The sequence below is a fragment of the Festucalex cinctus genome, chromosome 4 (genome assembly GCF_051991245.1).
Source record: "Festucalex cinctus isolate MCC-2025b chromosome 4, RoL_Fcin_1.0, whole genome shotgun sequence".
NCBI classification, from domain to species: Eukaryota; Metazoa; Chordata; class Actinopteri; order Syngnathiformes; family Syngnathidae; genus Festucalex; species Festucalex cinctus.
In genome coordinates this window covers 10299306-10320256 of record NC_135414.1, presented here as the reverse complement: position 1 = coordinate 10320256, position 20951 = coordinate 10299306, and the positions used below count along the sequence as shown (strand labels likewise).

The 20951-nt window shown below is 38.7% G+C and overlaps 2 protein-coding genes across 4 annotated transcripts; both read right to left on the bottom strand.

The window, feature by feature from the left end:
* Positions 1-521: 521 nt before the first annotated feature.
* Positions 522-4412, bottom strand: LOC144017329 (uncharacterized). Of its 2 annotated transcripts, none has more exons than XM_077518776.1 (3): positions 4019-4412; positions 2250-2315; positions 522-1939 (listed from the first exon to the last, which is right to left on the bottom strand). In XM_077518776.1, the coding sequence occupies exons 1-3, from the start codon at positions 4140-4142 to the stop codon at positions 630-632; spliced, it is 1500 nt and encodes a 499-aa protein (XP_077374902.1). In that variant the 5' UTR covers positions 4143-4412; the 3' UTR covers positions 522-629. The 2 variants fall into 2 exon arrangements, with proteins under 2 accessions (XP_077374902.1, XP_077374903.1); XM_077518777.1 differs by having other exon boundaries at positions 2250-2312.
* Positions 4413-4602: 190 nt separating this feature from the next.
* Positions 4603-20665, bottom strand: LOC144017326 (adhesion G-protein coupled receptor G5-like). Of its 2 annotated transcripts, none has more exons than XM_077518772.1 (16): positions 20522-20665; positions 18878-19099; positions 15042-15123; positions 14456-14549; positions 13208-13270; positions 13078-13126; positions 12433-12520; positions 11518-11646; positions 11162-11317; positions 11023-11077; positions 10858-10949; positions 10456-10574; positions 8953-9227; positions 8629-8731; positions 6123-6436; positions 4603-5562 (listed from the first exon to the last, which is right to left on the bottom strand). In XM_077518772.1, the coding sequence occupies exons 4-16, from the start codon at positions 14532-14534 to the stop codon at positions 5447-5449; spliced, it is 1638 nt and encodes a 545-aa protein (XP_077374898.1). In that variant the 5' UTR covers positions 14535-14549; positions 15042-15123; positions 18878-19099; positions 20522-20665; the 3' UTR covers positions 4603-5446. The 2 variants fall into 2 exon arrangements, with proteins under 2 accessions (XP_077374898.1, XP_077374899.1); XM_077518773.1 differs by having other exon boundaries at positions 18980-19099.
* Positions 20666-20951: the final 286 nt, after the last annotated feature.

Sequence of the window (20951 nt, the reverse complement as noted above, 5' to 3'; positions counted from 1 at the left end):
GTATTTCAGTAGTGATTTGGAGGTAATAACTACAACAAATTCAGTCAGGTCATTAATGACTCAACAAAACAAGTGAGATAACTCATAGCATTCACTACACTAGATGGCCACTTGACTCACACTCATTCACTCCTATTGCAGGTAAAATTATTAACACATGCATGTACACATAGTTAAATTCCTAACAGTACAGATCATGGACAAACTTCATATTTTACCACAACAGACACGTGTTTAGCTAGAGAGGGGAGTAATACATTTCATATACAGTATAAATTTGATCGTGTGTGGATGAAAGAAAATTATAATGCAGATCAAAACAACGGCCAGTGTTCCAGTTTAGTTTTTAAAAGTCATTGAATAAGTACATTGTAAATTATTCCATCCCGGAAAAAGACAGCTAAGGTGAATTGCCAAACATTCAAGCCAAGTGTATGTACACTTCTGACTTCAAGTGTAAAGCTGTGAGAAATTAAAAAAAAATAAAAAATAAAAAAATAGAAGAAATATTTTGACCACTATCACCATCTGAAGACTTGTATTTTATTCAGGATCACATAATATATTTTCCATATCATCACACACAATGGACAATTTATTTACAGTAAGCTTTATTTACTGTTGCTTTTCTATAACGCTTGTGCCTCATCTCTCTCATCATCGTGGATTCTTGTGTGTGTTGTCAAAGTGCGTCTTTGAGAGAATCTCTTACCGCAAACTAAGCAGGCAAAAGGTTTCTCACCAGTGTGTGTTCTCATGTGTTGAACTAGTCCAGTGCTATCAATGAAAGCTAAGTTGCAGACTGAACATGAAAAAGGTTTCTCTCCAGTGTGTGTTCTTGTGTGTGCTTCTAAATTTCCCTTCTGAGTGAAACCTTTACCACATACTGAACAGACAAACGGTTTCTCCCCAGTGTGTGTTCTTGTGTGTGTTCTTAAATGTGCTTTTAGGGAGAAGCTTTTGCCACAAACTGAACAGGCAAAAGGTTTCTCTCCAGTGTGTGTTCTTATATGGCGTATCAAACTTCTCTTTATGGAGAAGCTTTTATCACAAATTGAGCAGGCAAACGGCTTCTCACCAGTGTGGGTTCTGGTGTGGTTTCCCAAATGTACCTTCTGAGTGAATCTTTTCCCACAAACAGAGCAGGCAAAAGGTTTATCGACAATGTGAGTTTTTCTGTGTCTTCTTAAGTTTCCCCTTTCAGAGAACTTTTTACCACAATGTGAGCAGGCAAAAGGCTTCTCTCCAGTATGTGTTCTTATATGTGTTCTTAAGTTTCCCTGTCCAGAGAATTTTTTATCACAAATTGAGCATGCAAAAGGTTTGTCAACATTGTGTGTTCTTGTGTGTACTCTCAAGTTTTCCCTTCCAGAGAATCTTTTACCGCAAACTGAGCAGACAAAAGGTTTCTCTCCAGTGTGCGTTCTCATGTGATTTGTCAAAAGAATCTTTCGAGCATATATAACGCCACACACTGCGCAGGTAAAAGGTTTCTCCCCAGTGTGTGTTCTTGTGTGTGTTCCTAAATGTCCCTTCTGAGTAAATGTTTTACCACAAACTGAGCAGGTAAAAGGTTTTTCCCCAGTGTGTATTCTCACATGTTCTTTCAAACCTGACTTTGAAGAAAATGTTTTCTCACACTCATAACATTTCCAGTTTTTTTTGTCAATTTGATGTGCCACATCACCTTTTGAATGTTTATCATCATCAGTGTCAGAAGAGTGTGCTGTTATGTCACCGCTGTCAGATAGTAGAGGAAAGAGGCTTTCTGCTTGGGATCCTCCATGGTGGTCTCCATCACCTTCTTCTTCATCATCATCTTCACTTTTAACAATGACAGTCAAGGGAAACTCAGCGATAATGGCCTCCTGCGATTCCTCTTTAATGTGAGAGGGTTCTGGTGCCTGCTGCTCAGGATTAACATATTTCTCAATGACATCTGCAAGACATAAGAAGGCAAACATACAAATGTTGGTTGATACTATCATTTTTAATTTCTGTAATATAGATAGATAGATAGATAGATAGATAGATAGATAGATAGATAGATAGATAGATAGATAGATAGATAGATAGATAGATAGATAGATAGATAGATAGATAGATAGATAAATAGTATTGCAATTGTTGACTCAACGTTCTTTATAAAGCACAATATATTGCTGTTTGTGCAGGGTCTAAATACCATAGGTGATACTGAAATTGAATTAAGCATATGTACATTTTCACATACTGGTTGAAAAGGTCACCTTTGTCTGAAGCATCATCAGCCAATGTAGGTGTTCCACTGGACAGGCCACTTTGTCCAGGCACTGCTTACAACATACAAATCACATTTTAAAGTGGGTTCAGAATATATAAACACTTAAGCTTTACTTATTTATTTATTTTTAGAACTTTTTGAACGCCACAATTAGAAAATATAAAGCTATAAAAATGTGAACTTTTAATTACTTAGCAAGGCCAGAGTTTAGAAATTTGAATATGTACAAATGTTCGTTTCTGTCACATTTAAGACACTGTGATTTCTATTTGTTTTCCAATGTATGTAGATATTTATCGATACCACTAATACTTTTCATACACCCCACCCCCCAAAAAATCATGACAAATTATTTTAAAGAAAAACTTATATAATTGCGGGCGGCACGGTAGTCGAGTGGTTAGCACGTCGGCTTCCCAGTTCTGAGGTCTCCGGTTCGAGTCCAGGCTCGGACCTTCCTGGGTGGAGTTTGCATGTTCTCCCCGTGCCCGCGTGGGTCTTCTCCGGGTACTCCGGTCTCCTCCCACATTCCAAAGACATGCATGGCAGGTTAATTGGGCGCTCCGAATTGTCCCTAGGTGTGCGTGTGAGTGTGGATGGTTGTTCGTCTCTGTGTGCCCTGCGATTGGTTGGCAACCAGTCCAGGGTGTCCCCTGCCTACTGCCCAGAGCCAGCTGAGATAGGCGCCAGCAGCCCCCGTGACCCTTGTGAGGAATAAGCGGTCAAGACAATGGATGGATGGAACTTATATAATTGCAATATAGTGTTATTGTAAATTTTCTATTCTTCGAATTTCTAGTTCCTGGTCAAAAAAATTGCCATAAAAGGGCTGCGGATACCAGTATTGGTCGCCATCGCGAGCATATACCTTGAAATAAGGCCAGTTATTGGTACTTGCCCATCCCTAATATATATACAGTATTCTTTTATTTTTTTGATGCAATATCGTGAACACTGGCAATCATGATCACAGTCTTGATCTCATGATCCATGTAAGAATCAAGCAAAAAAAAAGAAAAAAAAAAGAAAAAAAGAAGCATTATTAGCAGCAAACAACAATCGTTTTACTTTTATTAATTATAAATGACAATTATTTCTGATATTGCCAAATGAATTTTCAATTAATTAATTGTAAAAAAAAATATATATATATATATATATATATATATATATATATATATATATATATATATATATATATATATATATATATATAAACTACATAAAATTCAGTGAAACAGATGTCATTTTCGGACTCAGTAGTCCAGGATTACTCGGATACCATTACACTATTTTGGGCACTCGGGTAAAAAAAAAACCTCCAAATGTTGGCCAGTAAAGGATGCAACATCCTCCTCACAGTTCAGAGGTCATGGGTTTGTGCCTGAGCTCCAGAATGTTAGATTATTATTTTTTCTATTTTCTGCCTGTTGGAAATTCTGTATCTTGTCTTTTGGCTGACTTGCTTTTGCCAGATCACTCATGTAAAATTTGTAAAAGACGAGGTTTTAACCTCAGTGATGCTCATCTGTTTGAATAAAGGATTTGCTTTGACTTAATATTGCCATGTAAACCGTCAAAAAGGGCAGACATTTGCTAGGCAGATAGAAGACAACCAGATATTGCATCCAACGATATACATTAAAAAATAAATAAATAAATCTGTCACTCTGTCACACTCTTGGTCAACAGACATTGTAATAATATTTTCAATAATAGTAGCAACTTAACAAAAGAGCTAAAAAGTATACAAACCTGCTCTGTTTAACGAAAACTCAGGCTTCTTGAAAACAACGTCCAGTAGTCGACGCCGTGGCTCGTTCTCTTTTGTTCGAACAAAAATCTCCTCGTCCTCTTCCTTTACACTTTTTGCACACATTTTCACACGATAATCACAACTCGTTCACCTAACTTGATATCTGTTTAGCAGTGATCGACAACAAAGGCGTCTCTTTGGTCGCAGCTAACAAGATAAGATAAATTAGCTGGAATAGCTCCAAATTGCACCGGGACAGTTTTATCCGGACACTGATTTAAGAAACAATGCTTCTCTTCAGTTCAGTAGTGGTGGGAGGCTTCAGTTTTACTAATAATTCGAGACGAATTATTGAGTGAAGTGCGCTTTTGTTTAGCCAAAAACATACGGAAGTAAAGCTGCTTTGAATTTGAAACTTGTACGGCGACACCACGTGGACAAACTAGGTTCAACGGCAACTTGCACATTAAAAACACGATTAAAACATATTCACGACAAAGTTGCGAAATGTTACTGCTATGAAAATTACCAGGCTCTCGCCAATTTTTAATGATAGAAACAACATTGCGCAATACATAAAAAGTTGAGTTGAGAATACATAAACAAATTTTATTAACGTTTATTACAATAATACACTATTGTACAATGAAGTGGAATCTCAGTTTCAACTTGAAGACATGGTGGAGGGGAGGACAACCGTTTCCAATCCCATGTGTATGAATTTTCATTTTAATATTTCTTGTAACTGTAAAACATTACAACATTGAAACATTATCAATCAAACCTAGATCAGCAAAAGGGAGGGTTAAGGTAAAGTAAAAACAAAATAAAAATCTTTACAATATGTTCTATTATTTCGGAAATGTTATTCCAACATACTTCACCGCTCACATCTAATTTACATTAAAAAAAATAAATAAAAAAAAAGGGGCTGACCGGTTGAACCTATGGCTTATTCACCCTCGTCCAGATTGATATTGCGTCTGTGGAATATGAATTACGCAGGAAATTCAACCCATTTTTATCCATCTCAGGGAGTGTCCATTTTGACACTTGCTGTCAAGTGTAAACAACATCACTGGGCCTAAGGGATCATCTTACAAATGTTACATGACCAAACCCAGAAAACAGGTGAGCCGTGTTGGTCATTTCCTGAGCCCTAAGGTACTGTGATGTCATTTTCAGTTGACAGAGAGCAAGTTGCAAAAACGAGATGGATAAAAACGTGTGAATTCTAGAGCATATTCCATATGCACAATATTAATCGTAATACCGTAATTAGAATAGTGGGAACGGATAGAACATATTATTGTAAAGAAAACGTATTACTTGACTTCCCATTTAAATAATTAAATCATGCACACACACGCACACACACACATACACACACACACACACCTAATATAGGCAATAAAGCATGTAGCATGTCAGCTGTTGAAGCTGGTGATCATGATTCTCTGAGAGGAAGTGTCTTTTGAAGAGAAGGCAGCGTCCGACTGAGACTTGTACGTCAGCGCCAAAGACCACAGGAACACAAAGAACCCTTAGAGAGAGAGCAATATAATACGATGTTGAATAATGTGTGCAAAGATTGAACCGCAGGTTCTCAAAGTGGGCTTGACATTTTTAGCTTGACTTCCCCTTTAAAGGAATGGTCTTTCCTCTAAGAACAAACTGAGTATATTTTTGAGAATATGGTGCCATATTTTTATGGAAATAAAGGTTTATTTTCGAGAGCAACAGGGTTAATCAACCCCCCCCCATATCTGGTCTGCAAATAGCAAAAATGTGCATTTTTTTTTACACAGTTTTTTTTTTTACACAATTACACAGGGTGAAATGCACTAGGCTGGTGGGAATTAAAACCAAACAATTGTTAAAAATATAATAATAATAATAATAATAATAATAATAATAATAATAATAATAATAATAATAATAATTCATATTTTCACCCTATCCAAAAACGGAGGTAAAATAAGGATGGGGAAAAAAAGAAAAAAAACAGCTACAAAATATATATTTTTTAAAAATGGGTCCCTGGCCCAAAAAGCTTGAGAATTAGCAATATATTGTTTTTTGTATTTTTTTAATTGAACTGACCTTGCAGAGAGTTGAGCACGGTGAAGATATAGATGCCCAGCAGCGAAACATAGGTGGCGCTAGACAAGCCAAAAGGTAAGCCCAGCACGCAGCTGAGGCCCAGCACAGTCACGCAGTCCTTCCACAACCTGCTGGCCTTCTCCCTGCCACCCTTCGGTCTGAAACCTTTTGCGCTGCCTCTTCGCAGCTTCCAAAGCTTGAAGACTACTAAGCCCAGCATGCAGGAGTTGAAGAGCACCACCAGGCATGGGAAGACCACCGTGGTGACGTAGGTGACCACTTGCCTATGAAGGAAATTGCTGCTCATCCAGCACCTGTTGTTGGTTGGTAGAATAATTGCATTGAAAAACTGGGGTTACAAAACAAGAAAAATAGAATAGGTGCAGAATGTATGACTTATTTTACGTAAAATTGTCTGCCAATAGAACAGTAAAATTTGATTTCGCAAGAATTCTTAAAACAAGTACTGTACAGTGGTCTCTCGCTACTTTAAGGTTCACTTATTGCGGATTTGCTCTATTGTGGATTTTTATCCCCCCTCATTTTGAATACAGAGTACCTCATAACATTTTTTATTTATGCTGCCATTTTTGTCTTTTTTGTAATATTTGAGTAAATATCAACAGCTCTTTTTTCATTCAAGACAATCTATTACCTTTTTAATCAAAATTAATAAAGGTGTAGAAAATTAAAAAAATTGTGACATTTTTCTTCTTTTAATTCTTCTTATTAAGTCAGTAGCTGGCGTTACATGGCCTTTTTAGTTATTCTGATTAAAATCATTCCGAATGAATATCTGTGGTTACCTGGCTGTTTACATGTGACTAGGAGTGTGAGGATATATCGCGATAAATCGTGACACTTTCTCTCTCAATAGATTATCGATACGCCTACGCAAGTATCGCGATATTTGTAGTTAATATGCAGCCACTATAACAGCTCCATTGTTCATTACTGATTGAGCAATTACTTGGCGGGCTACTAGCGGGAGCGCCTCAAAAGAGTGGCGGGGAAATGTATGGAAGTCTTCTGGCGAAGAAGACTCATGTGCTTACTTTTACTTGTGTAAAACATTCATCTGTCCAGCAACTGACTCACTTTTGCACACGTTTCTATGAAAAATTTGGATTAGATCTTCAATTTTAACATTTTAAAACACATTTTGTTTTGACTTTTTGAAGCACACAATTTCTGAGGAAGGAGAAGTAGAAAAACAAGTTAATTGAAAGCAATTAACTTCAAAGAGGCTGCTACTTTACAAGCAACTCCGCAAGAAAAGTTAATTAAGGTAACAGATAGGTATGAGTGTTATTGAAAGGGGGGAAAAAAAACGTGTTTTTTGTTTTTGTTTTGTTTTTACCTCTACTTCGCGGAAACTCACTTATCGTGGGTGGGCTTGGAACGTATCACCCGCGAAAAGTGAGGGAACACTGTAAACATATTTAGCTCCAAAAATCCCAGCCGATGTCTTAAAATTAGTGCATTTATAAAACCTTCACAGGCAGAATTATTGTGTTTCCTATTTTGAGGTAAGATTACTCAAAACGAGCAATAGAACCTCTATAAGATGCTATAATACCTTATTAACTCATTCACTCCCAGCCATTTTCACAGAAGCAGTCCCGTTCACTCCCGGCTGTTTTCCTGGATTTTGACTGATTTTGCAAGGCCCACAGAATATTGTGTTCTATTGCCATAAAAACACGGAACCTACCAAAAGAAAGATTAAAGTCTCTTCTTTCATCAGGAAAAAAAGTATGTTTCTATCTGTTTCCGTTTTGCAGCAATTAGCATTAGAAGAGAGCTAAGTTTCATCAGTTTTCACAAATCTATTTAAAATTGTAAGTAATTGAGCTTTTTTTCTACACGGCCCTGGTTGATCTCCTTTGCTCTGCTGCCACCTGCTGGCCGTTTGTGTAATAACTACCATTTCTGCAACCGTTCTTTGCAGTTGAGAGGCTGCATCAAAGCCTTCTGTATGCTCTAGCATAAAAACAAAAAACCAAAACAAAAACATTAATACATCTTTGGGACACTTAGAACATAAAAAAAACGTATTTATACGTTATTGGGAGTAAATGAGTTAAGATTTTGAAGGAGGAAAATAAGTTCATTTTAGTTTATGAAAGGATAATCACCTCCTGTTGTTTTTTAAATTGAGCCCCTGAAGCTTGTTTCAATTATGAAATTCAGTTGAAATGTCATGAGGTGACCACCGAAAAAGTCTAAAGAAGCATTCCCGAAAATACGCCAGAAGACAGACATTTTGGTTTGAAGCAGCCATTTTAGGCTTTTTTCAAGCTTGTCCTAGAGATTAGCACGCATTTCTAGCACTTTTTTCTTCTTTTTGTTGTACAGTATGATGGTTAGACATCATTTCCATTTCCGTTATTTCCAATGGGAATCGTAACAGTTTAGAATGTTTCTGGACTATACTGTATGTATACATATAGGCTACAATATATTAAATGACCAAAACCAGTGATGAGGATGATGGCTTACTTACAACTGCATTGTTGAATTGTTGTTGTCGGAGTCCCGAATTTCCAGCGTGTATTTGCCATATACACCGGACACGCCACATATCAGAGCAATTAGTGTGGGCACACCTGAAGGGAAAGAAAAAGTTTGGTATAGATAAATGTCAACATTTACATTGAGAAGACTTTATTCCACTCTTTTTAACAACCGGCTATGGAACTCCACTTAACAAGACTGTACAGTATATTCTATACATTATTTGCCAGTAAGTTATTGCATGTGTTGAAATACATTTACATCATATTTCAAAGGTGTGGTTTAAGTGTAAATGATGTAGGTGTGTGCTTACCCCAGCCCACCACACTCAGTTTGAGCAGGTATTTCCTGATGTAGATGTTGAAGACGCGAACCAGAAGGAGGTACAGGTGGAAGCCCTCCAGGGCCGACCAGCAGACGGTAGCCAGCAGAGACCAGTGCAGAAGGAGGCCCAGACCACTGCAGACCCAGTCTGCCGGCTCTTCAGCAAGCCTCCAGGCCCACAAGCAGCAGAGCAGGAAGCAGAGGTGCAAGCACAGCAGCGCCCCCATCAGGTGCATGTGCAGGCAGTCCGGCTGCTGCTTCTTTCTGAAAGGGACAGAAATAATTTGAATACTGTAGCTCGGCGGTTCTCAAATTGGGGGCTCCGGATGCCCGTTGGTGATCCAAATAATAGGAAATAAATTGTATCGTGTCATTTTAATAAGTGGGACTGGTGCACAGGGGCGCAACTGCCTAATTTCTGAGGGGTATGCAGACACATGAAAGCCCCCCCCCAGCACACACCAAAAAAAAAAAAAAATTGCCAACCATTTAATTTATGAGGTTTTGACACTATTCCAGTAATATTATAGCAGGTGATCAGCTTAAAGGGAAATTGAGTAGTGCTTTTTGATTTTCCAATGTTCAGTCATTGTTCTATTGCATCAACAAACTTTTTTTTTTTAAATGCAGTATTTTTTATTTTTATTTTACCAGTGTTTATTAAATTGTTTAAATAAATCAATTAATTAAACTATTACATTTTTTAAATTTTAAAGATTTTTTTTAAAGGGGCTGTCTGCCGGTTTCACTCAGGAAAATGCACTTTTTAAATACAGGATTTAAACAAACTAACTACTTTTCAATTTATAGATATGGGCTTTTCATAAAGTGCGGGAGTGATTTTGTCCTAAACCCCCACACCCCCAGCCTGCATTTTGCCATTTTGTGTTTGTTTTGTAAACACCCCTCTAGCCAATCGCAGAGCGGGGGGTGGCGTGTTGCAAACGGGGCCGGGTGAACGTGTCAGCTGCGTGACGTCACTCCCGCAACAATTTGAAAGCACGCACGGATTATTATTTTTTTCACTCACTCACTCACTCACTCACTCACTCACTCACTCACTCACTCACTCACTCACTCACTCACTCACTCACTCACTCACTCACTCACTCACTCACAGAAGTTTACATGTGTGAATGAAAAAAAAATAAAAATCTGCGTGTGCTTTCAAATTGCCGCGGGAGTGACGTCACGTATTGACAAAATACGTATGTTTTAGACAAGTTATTATCATTTTGTTCTATTACAAAACAGCTTTATTCTTAAAACTTTGGAATTTGGAATGGGAATGGGATGGGAATTTGTTATTACTAGCATGACTTTTCTTATGTTTAATTGCCATTAGGATTACAAAGGAGTCTTTGTTGGGGGTACTACTTGACCCAAACTTTTGATAAGCTCTGTAACAGATTACTTGAGAATCAAACTGTTGTTCAGAGTTCTTCCTCAATGTGAATTAAGGAATAAAAAAAGGAAGAGTTAAAGGACTGACTTTAGGCACGAGTAGACGATCAAGCTGATGATGGTGAAGACGACCGAGAGCGCTGATCCGACGTATGTGATCATACTCAGGTTGAAGGCATCCTCTTCACTCAGCGAGACATCAGAGTTCTGTTCAAGGAAAAGTACCGGCCACGTTAGATTGCCTTTGATTTCTCCGAAAACAAGTAGGCTGCATTCATGGAAGACTGCAACTGTCTTAATGTTTACAAAAACATGTCCGTTGTCTTAATATGTTTCATTGTCTTTGGTATTTACAAAAACAACACTTGTGAATGTTCTTGAGTGGCTCAGCGAACATAGTGCAGTTTCAAATCAAATCAGTTTCTTGCTCATACATTCACCTCACGTTCTCGAAAATGTGAGAAATTGTCGTGTGTGTATGTGTTTTTACCACAAGTACAGCAAAGAAGCTCAAGTGGTTGCAACGACAAATAAATTCACTCCCAGTGTTGCTGGTGTTACAGCCAAACGTACTCCACTGACCTAAAAAATATGCAAATGCATCAATTTGGTGGGTGCTTAGAAAAGAAGACCCAAGTCAGACCACGTCACCCACCAGTTCCGTCTTCCTCATTTAACTCCTCCCAGAACACACAAGCCCCATCGGCAACCTGAAACATTTGCTCATCGTGTTAGAAGACAGTCGATGGGGATTGAGTGGCCTCACGAAATGCACACACACGATTGGTTTTTACCTTCTTGCTGTATTTGAAGGTGAGCGTGATGGGTTCTGGGAGGTCCTGGAGCTGGTGTAAACCTGCCTGCACCACCAGGACAGTTCCCCCCAACACTGTGCCTGTCGGGCCAGGAGGACCGAGGAGGAATTTTCTCCCTCGTTTTCTACTTCGGGGCTATAGAATGCAGTACAAAAGTAGGCCAGTAAATAAAAAACCAAAGACTATTTCTTTGTTTCATTATGATTTGTCTATGTGAGTGAGTACAGCAGCTTTATATTTGATTCCAGACTGATTGAACATTAAAAGAGAATCCAAACCTCTCACTTTCCTCTCATCTAAAATAGCCCCAAAAATATTGCACGCTCTCGACCGACCTTGAAATATGTGCTGTTGAGCACGGTGACCACCACCAAGACGTCGTCCCCCGACTCGGGCGTTCTGCTTCTCTGGAGGGCTGACGACGGGATGTGAACGCCATGCTGCAGAGTCGGGCGCTCCTCACGCTGATTGCCATTCAAAAAGATATACGTAAGAATAATTGCTGATGAGCGTGTAAGATCCATGTCTGATCTGAGTCGATTGTAACATTTGTGAGTGATTGATGGTTTTAAGCATAATTGAGGTACTTGTACTATTTATGCCAGATCCGACACTCGACAGTTGATGACAAGTTACAAATGGCAGGACAAAACACTCTACCCAGTGATGATGTATGTATAACTTTTAAAGAGGAAGTCAACTCCCCCCAAATTCTTGACAATAATGTTCTATGCAGCCCCACTAGTCTTAATATGGTATTTTGGTTATTGTTGCATTAGTGCAATGAGTTAAGAAGCAAAATCCAGCAGTTTGTATCCATCTCAGGGGGTGGCCATTTTGCTATTTGCTGTCGACTAAAGATGACATCACAGCTGCTCAGGGCTCAGGCAACGACCAATCACAGCACAGCATCAGAAAACAGGTGAGCTGTGATTGGTCATTGTCTGAGAACTGAGCAACTGTGATGTCATCTTCGGTCGACAGCAAGTAACAAAATTGGCGCCCCCTGAGATATATATTAAAAAAATGGCCGGATTTTGCTTCATAACTCGTATTCCACAAATATAATATTAATCAGAATGTCATGTTTAGACGAGTGAGGTCACATATTACATATCATTGACAAAAAAAAAATGTTTCAGGTTGATTTCCCTTTTTAAATAAATAGCCATGAAAACCAGCGGTAAAAGCTTTGCTGTTCAGTGAGTGACAGTCTAAATAAATTGAAAGGACATAAGAAATCATCTTACCTCTTTGTTAGGGTCAACATTTCTTAAAATGAAGCCAATACTGGATCGCCCTCTCGGTGTGCACTTTACAATCCGCTGCTTATAGCACCTTCAAACACAAAATAGTTCATGTGACATGGCTTCATAAACTTCTATGCCATTTAGGCCAACACTTACATGTTTTAATACGCTGTGCGGTCCAAAATGGAGAGGAACTTGTTCAACCACAGTAGATGGTTAAATTGTTTTTTTTGACAGGCAAGACTGATAAAGTGCCAGACAAGACATCATTTGTATCACTTCTGCGTTTATTACGCCTACACCTACGTCAAGGTCTGAGTCACTAGTTTACTTCACTTTTATTTCATCTTACTGTACTGTACACACTGACATCATACTGTGTGATTTGTTCTTTTTTCGGTCTACCATATTTTTCTTACTTTTCATTCAAACAATTAAATTTGTTTTCAAATACAACAATCTTGTTTAATTTACCTTTGTTATTTAAAAAAAAAAGATGTTTAAATGGTGGATTTAAGGATGGAATGTGCCATTTATTGATCCCTTCATTCATCATTCCATCCACTGAGAATAGTGTCACTTTTTAGGACACCATGTACATTGGTAGTATTGAACATGTCTGTGAATGCACTTGAAGAAGGTTACCTGGTCCAGGAACTTTCAGCATGGCAGTCACAGGGGACGTCTTCACAGACTGTCAGATGGGGGACAAAGATGGGGAAGGTCAGAGGCATTGAGAAGAAATACAGAGATTTTGGGTGGAGGGTCAACTCACAGTTTTTTCCATAATTGGGGTTCAGCTCGGTACCGGCAGGGAGATCGTTGGACTCCTGGCAACCTTAACACCAAGACAGATGAAAAGGTTAGAATGGGGTTGGGCAAAGTAGAGATTTGTACATTTATATATATATATATATATATATATATATATATATATTTGTTTTGTTTGTTTGTTTTTAAGAGTCAAGGACGCATCTGTTGAGGAAGGACACATCTGTACTTGCTCCTGCACTCGCTCGGGATTTCTAACTACTTGTTGATTTTTGCTGACGGGTAGAAGCCGATGGCTTACATAAATAAATAATTAAATAAATACAAATAAAATGAAAATCACTATTTTATTACAATGATTTATTATAGATAATAAAAACTAAAAAGTTAAATAAATGAATATCATATACATTTAATATTTGTATTAAATATGTACTTAATGATAGCTCGATTAATTACAAATACACTTACAAAATAGATTTTAAAAAATTTCAGATCATTTAAGATTTATTGCAAATTATAAAATGAAAACAAGTGGAAAATATGAGCAATTTCTAAACTTTAAACAATCTTTTAGAATAGAAAATTAAAAAAAAATATGTATTTATACATACGCATAAACATAGTACACACATATAAACGTATATATGCATATATACACAAAAACATGCACATATATGCATATACTGTACATAATCGCTGCTGTCGGGCCAAAATCTCAAGAAACAATTTGGAAAATTTGATATTTTTTCAAAAATCGATACTATATATATATATATATATATATACACACACATGTGGGTGTAATTTTTTTTCTATAAATTATTCGTCAACCTAAAGTGTTGAAAATGGCTTGCTCTCTTTGATGATGCAAATAATGTTACTGGTTAAAGAATGACCATTTTAGAGGTAATTTAACTATAAAAACTTTTTTTTTATTACACATACGTTATTACGTTGCATAATAAAATTTACTTAACCCCTAATTCATTATCTGCACCGCTCATCCTCACGAGGGTCGCGGGCGTGCTGGAGCCTATCCCAGCTGTCTTTGGGCAGTACATCCTGAACTGGTATTAAAATAAACTTTAAACTGTACACAGTTTACATATAAAATGCAATTTCTTGAATTGACCATCTGTCTGTTTTCCAAACCAAAAGTACACAAAAGTTTGACCACCGCAGGGTTACGTTAAAAAAACCCAAAACAAAAACAACAACAGAGCACCCAGTAGGATTCGGACAAACTCACCTTCAACAGCGTAAGAGAACACGAGCCAAAAGAGCAGGAGAAGCACTTGCATCACGGGACCCCAATCCGATGCCAACATATCTTCGTGTGAAGCCTGTCACAAGAGCCACATCACTAGAAATGAACTTGGTGGCAAGAGTGGGCGGACAGGAAGTGATGCGCATTTTTATTTTATTTTATTTTTTTAAATCAGATCTACAGGAAATGAGAAGTGTACAAGCACATGAAACCTTCATTTGAGCCCTATGTCAGTGGTTCTCACACTTGGTTCTTCAAGCAGTAATTTGGAATTCTTTTTTCAAAAATAGGCACACTTTAAATTCCTACAGAATTTAGGGATAGTATGGTATGTTGAATCAATTGCAATTTTGCAAAGGTTCCTTGGAAAAGGTTCTCCAAAAAGTTTAAGAACACCTGCTTTGTTTGACTCTTGATCACCCATTTAGGGAAAAAAAATGTCCGAAAAAAAAATGCAGCTTTTGGTTTGCGAGCGTTAACATCAGTCGGAAAAAAATAAAAAATACAAAAAAAAGAGGAAGTTTCCTAACGTGAGGTGTTGATCATTTTAGCAAGAAAAGCCACAAACCTGCTGGCACTTTGCTGGCCAAGCGAAACTCGGAGCACATCCTCTTTGTGTACGCAAGAACTCAGACGTGTCCAAATGTCAACTGGAGAACCAAAAGTAGATTTACAGGATGTTAGACACATTTTTCATTGCCAGGACTCAGAATATGAAAACATTTCACTCAAAAATGGTAATCTAAAAAAAGTATCACCTAAAACTTTTGTGAAGGTTTTCTGCTTTAGTATAAGGGTTTTTGGTGAATATAAGAACTTTTTGATGTAGGTTTTTATGCATGAATTTATTATTATTATTATTATTATTATTATTTTGCCTGTGAGTTTTTTTTTAAATGGTTGTTTTTGGGGGGGAGGGGGGCAGTGTGATTTTTTTGTGAGCAAGTTTTGAGTGTTTTAAATGTGAGTGGCTTGGTGAGTCAAGGTTTTTTAGTGCGTGTGTGTGTGGTGTGTGCGTGGAGGGGTTTTTGTGAGAGAGCTTTTTGCATGTGAGAGGGTTTTCCGGTGTTTGTCTGTTTAGGCATTAGATGTTTTAGTGTGAGAGGATTTTTAAAGATGCTAATTTATCATGTGCAAGTTTATTTAAGGTGACAGTTTTTTGGTGGTGTGACTATTTTTGCAAGTGGTTTTGTGAGCAAGTTTTTTTTTCCTCGCAAGTGTGAGTTTTTTTTTTTTTTTTTTTAATTGGTGTGAGATATGTTTTTTTTTAGGGTTTTTTCGCTGTGTGAAACATTTTTCGGTTTAAGAGTGTTTCTTGTTCTGACAGGTTTTTTTGTGAATGTGAAATGCATTTTTGTGATTTTTTTTTTTCATGAGAGCATTTTTTAACATCCGTGTGAGAGGAAAATGTTATTTCTTGCCTCCACATTTCTTGTCCCAATGACAAAAGTCCTTTTCATCCAGTGAAACACAATGACAACATTCTGCATACTTCACATTTTGATTTATTAGGAACTTCAAGTCATGATTATAAATTACATCCATGTTTATGTACAAGTCTGTATTGTATTTAAGATGGCAAATGTCTTAAGAAAAACATACACAATGGTATCTCCTGGGAATGATATAAAACCCGCATAAGTATTTTATGAGCATTTTACATAGATTTTGTGGCTACAAATTAGTATACTGCAGCCACAATGGAACTGTTATTGTCACACGTGGGGCAATTACACAAGCCAAACAGAACTGTGACAAATCTGGTTCAGTATAGCGTATTTCCGTCTCAGCTTTAATTAACAGACGCCGTACCCTAAGTAATCGCCAGGTGTGTCTCACCCCAGACAAATGCAACCTATTTGGTCCAATGAGGTGGACTGATATGGCCGATCATTGTAGCAAACAGAACGTAAGCGTGATTCTTTTTTTTTTTCTTTTTTTTTTTTTCTTAGAAGAAGCGTGATTCTAAGTATACTATAAGACTTTGTATTTGACTTATCACATCAGCTTGTCGAATGATGCGACCAATCCAACCGTCTGTCCTGCTGCGTCATCCACCAACATTACTGTACGTTTCTTAACATGACACCAGAATTACTCACAAAAAGCTCGGGAGATTGGACTTGAAGGAACACACGGAAGTGGGAAGAAATTTGTTCTCCGCATTTAACTCATCCCTGCCTGAATCATTTGGTGATCTCAATTCTAAATAGGAAGACAATTGGCTAGGGATTGAACCCACACCCACCCAGTCTCAGGGCGGACACGCTACAACTAGCACACTTGAGCTGAGCTTTCAGGTGAAATTTCAGACTTATCTACATCATAATCGTAGATAAGAGGACCTGGTCATTTTCTTGGGTTGGGAAGAACTGGTGCTTCACGAGCAAGAATGAGCTGGAATTCTCAGAGAAGGGTGAATGGAGGAAAATACCACTTCGGGAGTTGTTTTTTTTTTGGTGAGGAATTGGAATTTTGATATGGCTAAAAGCTCCAAAAAGTTGATTTTGAATGATACTGACCCTTTAACATGATCACACATGCTTCATGAACTCATTCGTCCTGAATTTGTACTGCTGAAGCTTTAACATGTTTTCCTTTCTATTTGTTTTGCGCTTTTCACAGACACAAAGCACTTTACAGGGTTAAAAAACACACATTCACACAACAGTGGTCAGCTGCTGTTACTCAGGACATTGCCTGGACACTTCAACATGGTCACCAGGGGTGAGGACCGAATCCACAACCTCACAGTTGGGAGACGACCACTCTACCACTGAGCCATGCCACCACAACATAGGATAACTAACTTATTGGAGCAAAATATTATGCATCAAATCTTTGGATAGAATTGTCGCAGTATAATTTGAAGCTTATCAAGACAACTTAGCTCAACAACACCTGACAAAGAGGAGAACGAGCGACGTCAACTGCTGGAAGCTGTTTTCGAGTTTGTTCATTCGTTCCGTTACTTGTTTAATAAGTACTTTATATTTTTAGCAATTAATGTCGTGCCTTGACTTGCAACCACCCAAAGCACGCAACAAAATATTGTTTCGTCTTAAAAAAACAAAATCAATTCAGAATGGTATTGTATGAAAAAAATAACTATGGATGTAAGAATTAAAATAGTTTTAAAAATGTAGTTACTGTATGTACTACAGTAGGAAAAAAAACTGACAGCTCAAGACCGGAAAAACACAAATGGTGGCAATCCAAAGAACCACTGTGCCATAAATTTTAGGGCCATCCTGAAAATTTCACCTGGGAGCACCAAATCCGTCGCATTTTATGAGAAGTCTAATAGAGACTCTTGGCTTACCCGCACTGCAACCAGGGCTGGAATGGCCATTTGGTATACAGGGCAAATGACCGGTGGGCCAGCGTCTTTTTCAGTGTTTTTTAATTATTATTTTCCTCCGTTTTAGACTGTCCTGCAATTTAGAGGGACTAGTCCATTAATCCATTTGGACTACAGACAGCAAACTGAACCACATCAGTCAATATCAGTAGCAGAAATGTGATTTAGCCAGGGATGGTAAGGAGTCAGGCCGGCGGGCTTAAGTCAAAATACCAGGGCCGTTTTTTTATGCCAGTCCAGCTCTGACTGCAACTCAACATTGTCTCTCCAAGTGATACCAAACGGTACATTTCAGTTAGTCTTTTCCTCGCCGGCAGACAAACGCATCTGCCCGCTGTGTCTCTTCACGTGCCGGACAAAAGTTGAGCGGTCGCTGAAACTGGTGTGGCAGACTGAGCAGGCAAAAGGTTTTTCTCCGGTGTGTCGTCTCGTGTGCGTTGTCATGTGTCCCTTCTGAGAGAACCTCTGTCCGCATACTGAGCAGCTGAAAGGTTTCTCTCCCGTGTGCGTTCTCATGTGCTTATTCAGCGTAGAACGGTCGCCGAACGTCGTGCTGCACACCGAGCATGCGAAAGGTTTCTCTCCGGTGTGTGTTCTGTTGTGCGTCGTCAAATTGGACTTCCGGGAGAATCTTTCGCCGCACACCGAGCAGCTGAAAGGTTTTTCGCCCGTGTGTCTGCGCATGTGCTTCACTAAGGTCGAACTGTCGCTGAAACTCGTGCTGCAGTAGGGACAAGTGAAGGGTTTCTCTCCAGTATGCGTTCTAGTGTGTTTGATCAAGTTACCCCTCTGAGCAAATGTTTTACCACAAACCGAGCAGACAAAAGGTTTCTCTCCCGTGTGCGTCCTCATGTGGACTTTCAACGTTTTCTTGTCGTAAAGGCTTCTCCCGCAAACAGAACACGTCAAATGTTTGTTATCAGCACGACACGTCCGATCCATTTTCGATCGTTCATCATCATCAGTGTCTGGAGAGTGTGAGCGTGTCCCCTCACTCTCTGATAGTGGAGCTGAGAGGCTGTCAGTTTGAGATCGTTTCTCACCATCAGTGCCATGAAGCCGTGAGGAGTGAGGCTCGTCGTCTTCATTTTCACTCTTCACGATGACGCGAATGAACGGGAAGTCCAGACCCTCAAACTGCTCACCCTCCTCATTGATGCGGTGTTCGTCGTCTTCCTCCTTAATGTGGGGGGGCTTTGGCTCCTGGTGCTCCACCCTGGATCTCCACTCCTGCTGCTCTGGAGAAACAGCATCTTCACTGACGTCTGCGGGACAGAAAATCAAAGACTCACAAAATGAAGATGAATAATACAATATTGTCAATGACAGGGTTCTAGACTAACTTTTTGCACTGGTGCGCCCAACTATTCTTTTCTTGGGGGCACTAGCACAAATATTAGGTCCACCAAAATTCAATAACGTTACATAATATATATTCAATAATGTTAAATAAGAGAAAAAAAGTACAGGAATATTTAGGCCACGGCCAATCAGAGGTCACTCCCACCATTGACTATCTCTTATTAGCTGAGACCATGATAGAGTAAGTATGTCCATAGATGAACAAAAGAGGTTCTGTGAGGGAATTTTACCCCCCTCCTCAATCGGATGGTTGCACGAGTTCAACACAACCTCTGGATCGTTTCAGTTGCATTATTGTGGAATTTGGTCACATTCTCGAGCCCTGATTGAGGTCATTCGGAATGTTTTCTAATGGTTTCAATTTTTTCACGTTTTGTTAATTTACACCGTTATTCTTCAACGAATTAAAATCCATTTTCATTTAAAAAATAAAAATAAAAATAAAAGATTACTTTTTTTTTTTTTTAAATAAATTTGCGGAATCATACAATTACACTTTGGTCCTGAAATTCAAAATAATCTATTACAACTAAAAACACATCTTGACTACGTGCTTGGTTTTTGCCAGTGATTTGTGACTAGAAGTTTAAATGTTAAGACTTGAGCACGTGTGTTACTTGTTACTCCCACCTTGAAATAAGTAAACAATATAGGACGTGCAGAACAAACAAACCTGCTGTGTGCAACGCGCAACGACGCCGTCGTTTGTTCTCCTTTTTGGCTGGAAAAAACTCCTCCTCGTACTCTGCTATCATTCTTCGCGTATCTCTTCACCAGTCAGAATTTCCTGAAGACCTCAAAACGCTCTCAGCTTTCGACTGTCAGTATGTTAGCTTTAGCCTGCGTTGCTAACAAACGCGTCTTTGTTCGCATCCAGCGAGCTAAACCAGCCTGAGGTGTTTCCAAGGGCACCAAACGACGCGTGAGGTTAATGGTGTTAAAAGTGTTTGCTATGGCACGTGATAGGACAATGCAAAATACTAAAGAAGATCAAAAAGGACGCCGTAACGAAGGTTATTTAACAAACAATATTCTGCAGTCACATAATTTTGCATGTTGGAATCTGACGTGCAGAGATTAACTACGGAAACTCCTTTTGGACAAATTACACGGGCGCGATTTACTACTCGATTGTTGAACATAAATGGAAACGCAAGGTTAATAAAAGGCACGTAGGGAAGACGCCAACTGTAATTTGTACATTCTTTGCTTCGGCTTCTGGTTTGCGTGTGAGATTTAAAATATTATTGCAAAGGATCCAAGTTTGTTTACTACAAATGGCACCAATTCAAACCTCTACATGACAAAAATATCACACAACCTACCTCACAACACCGGGATAGGTCACATGCTTCAGTAGCATACGAGTAGCCTGCTCGGAGTAGGGCGCGGGAATCCAGAAAGTAAACCCTGAAACAGTCTAGCTTTAGCCACAGGTGTTTCAAATCAACTGGTGGTTTACTTGCTAGTTGAGTAGTAGAAGCACCTGTGGCGAGAGGCAATCTATGGCAGTTTATATTTTTTTAAATTTACTTTCTGGATCTGGGTTCCCCAACCCTGCATACCAGGGTATGACTCGATGGTCAGTGACTTGCACTTGTTGTGAGGTATAGTCACAGTCCTCAAAAATGTCTGGATTGAAGGGCCATATACTTGTAGGTTAGAAATAGGCTTGTAGCTGTAGACAGAGTAGTGTTCACAATACTTGGAATGTCATCTATCGTCATCGTCCCGGCAGGGTTTATCTTCATTCAG

What these genes read in the sequence shown, in the direction of transcription:
- LOC144017326 (XM_077518772.1), bottom strand. Translation starts at nt 14,534, where the DNA reads ATGTTGGCATCGGATTGGGGTCCCGTGATGCAAGTGCTTCTCCTGCTC. An exon ending in CCCCAATTATGGAAAAAACT is followed by an intron (nt 13,127 to 13,207) that starts GTGAGTTGACCC and finishes CCCATCTGACAG; the next exon opens with TCTGTGAAGACGTCCCCTGT. An exon ending in AAATGAGGAAGACGGAACTG is followed by an intron (nt 10,950 to 11,022) that starts GTGGGTGACGTG and finishes CATATTTTTTAG; the next exon opens with GTCAGTGGAGTACGTTTGGC.
- LOC144017329 (XM_077518776.1), bottom strand. Translation starts at nt 4,142, where the DNA reads ATGTGTGCAAAAAGTGTAAAGGAAGAGGACGAGGAGATTTTTGTTCGA. An exon ending in GTTTTCGTTAAACAGAGCAG is followed by an intron (nt 2,316 to 4,018) that starts GTTTGTATACTT and finishes GTATGTTGTAAG; the next exon opens with CAGTGCCTGGACAAAGTGGC. An exon ending in TGATGATGCTTCAGACAAAG is followed by an intron (nt 1,940 to 2,249) that starts GTGACCTTTTCA and finishes TATGTCTTGCAG; the next exon opens with ATGTCATTGAGAAATATGTT.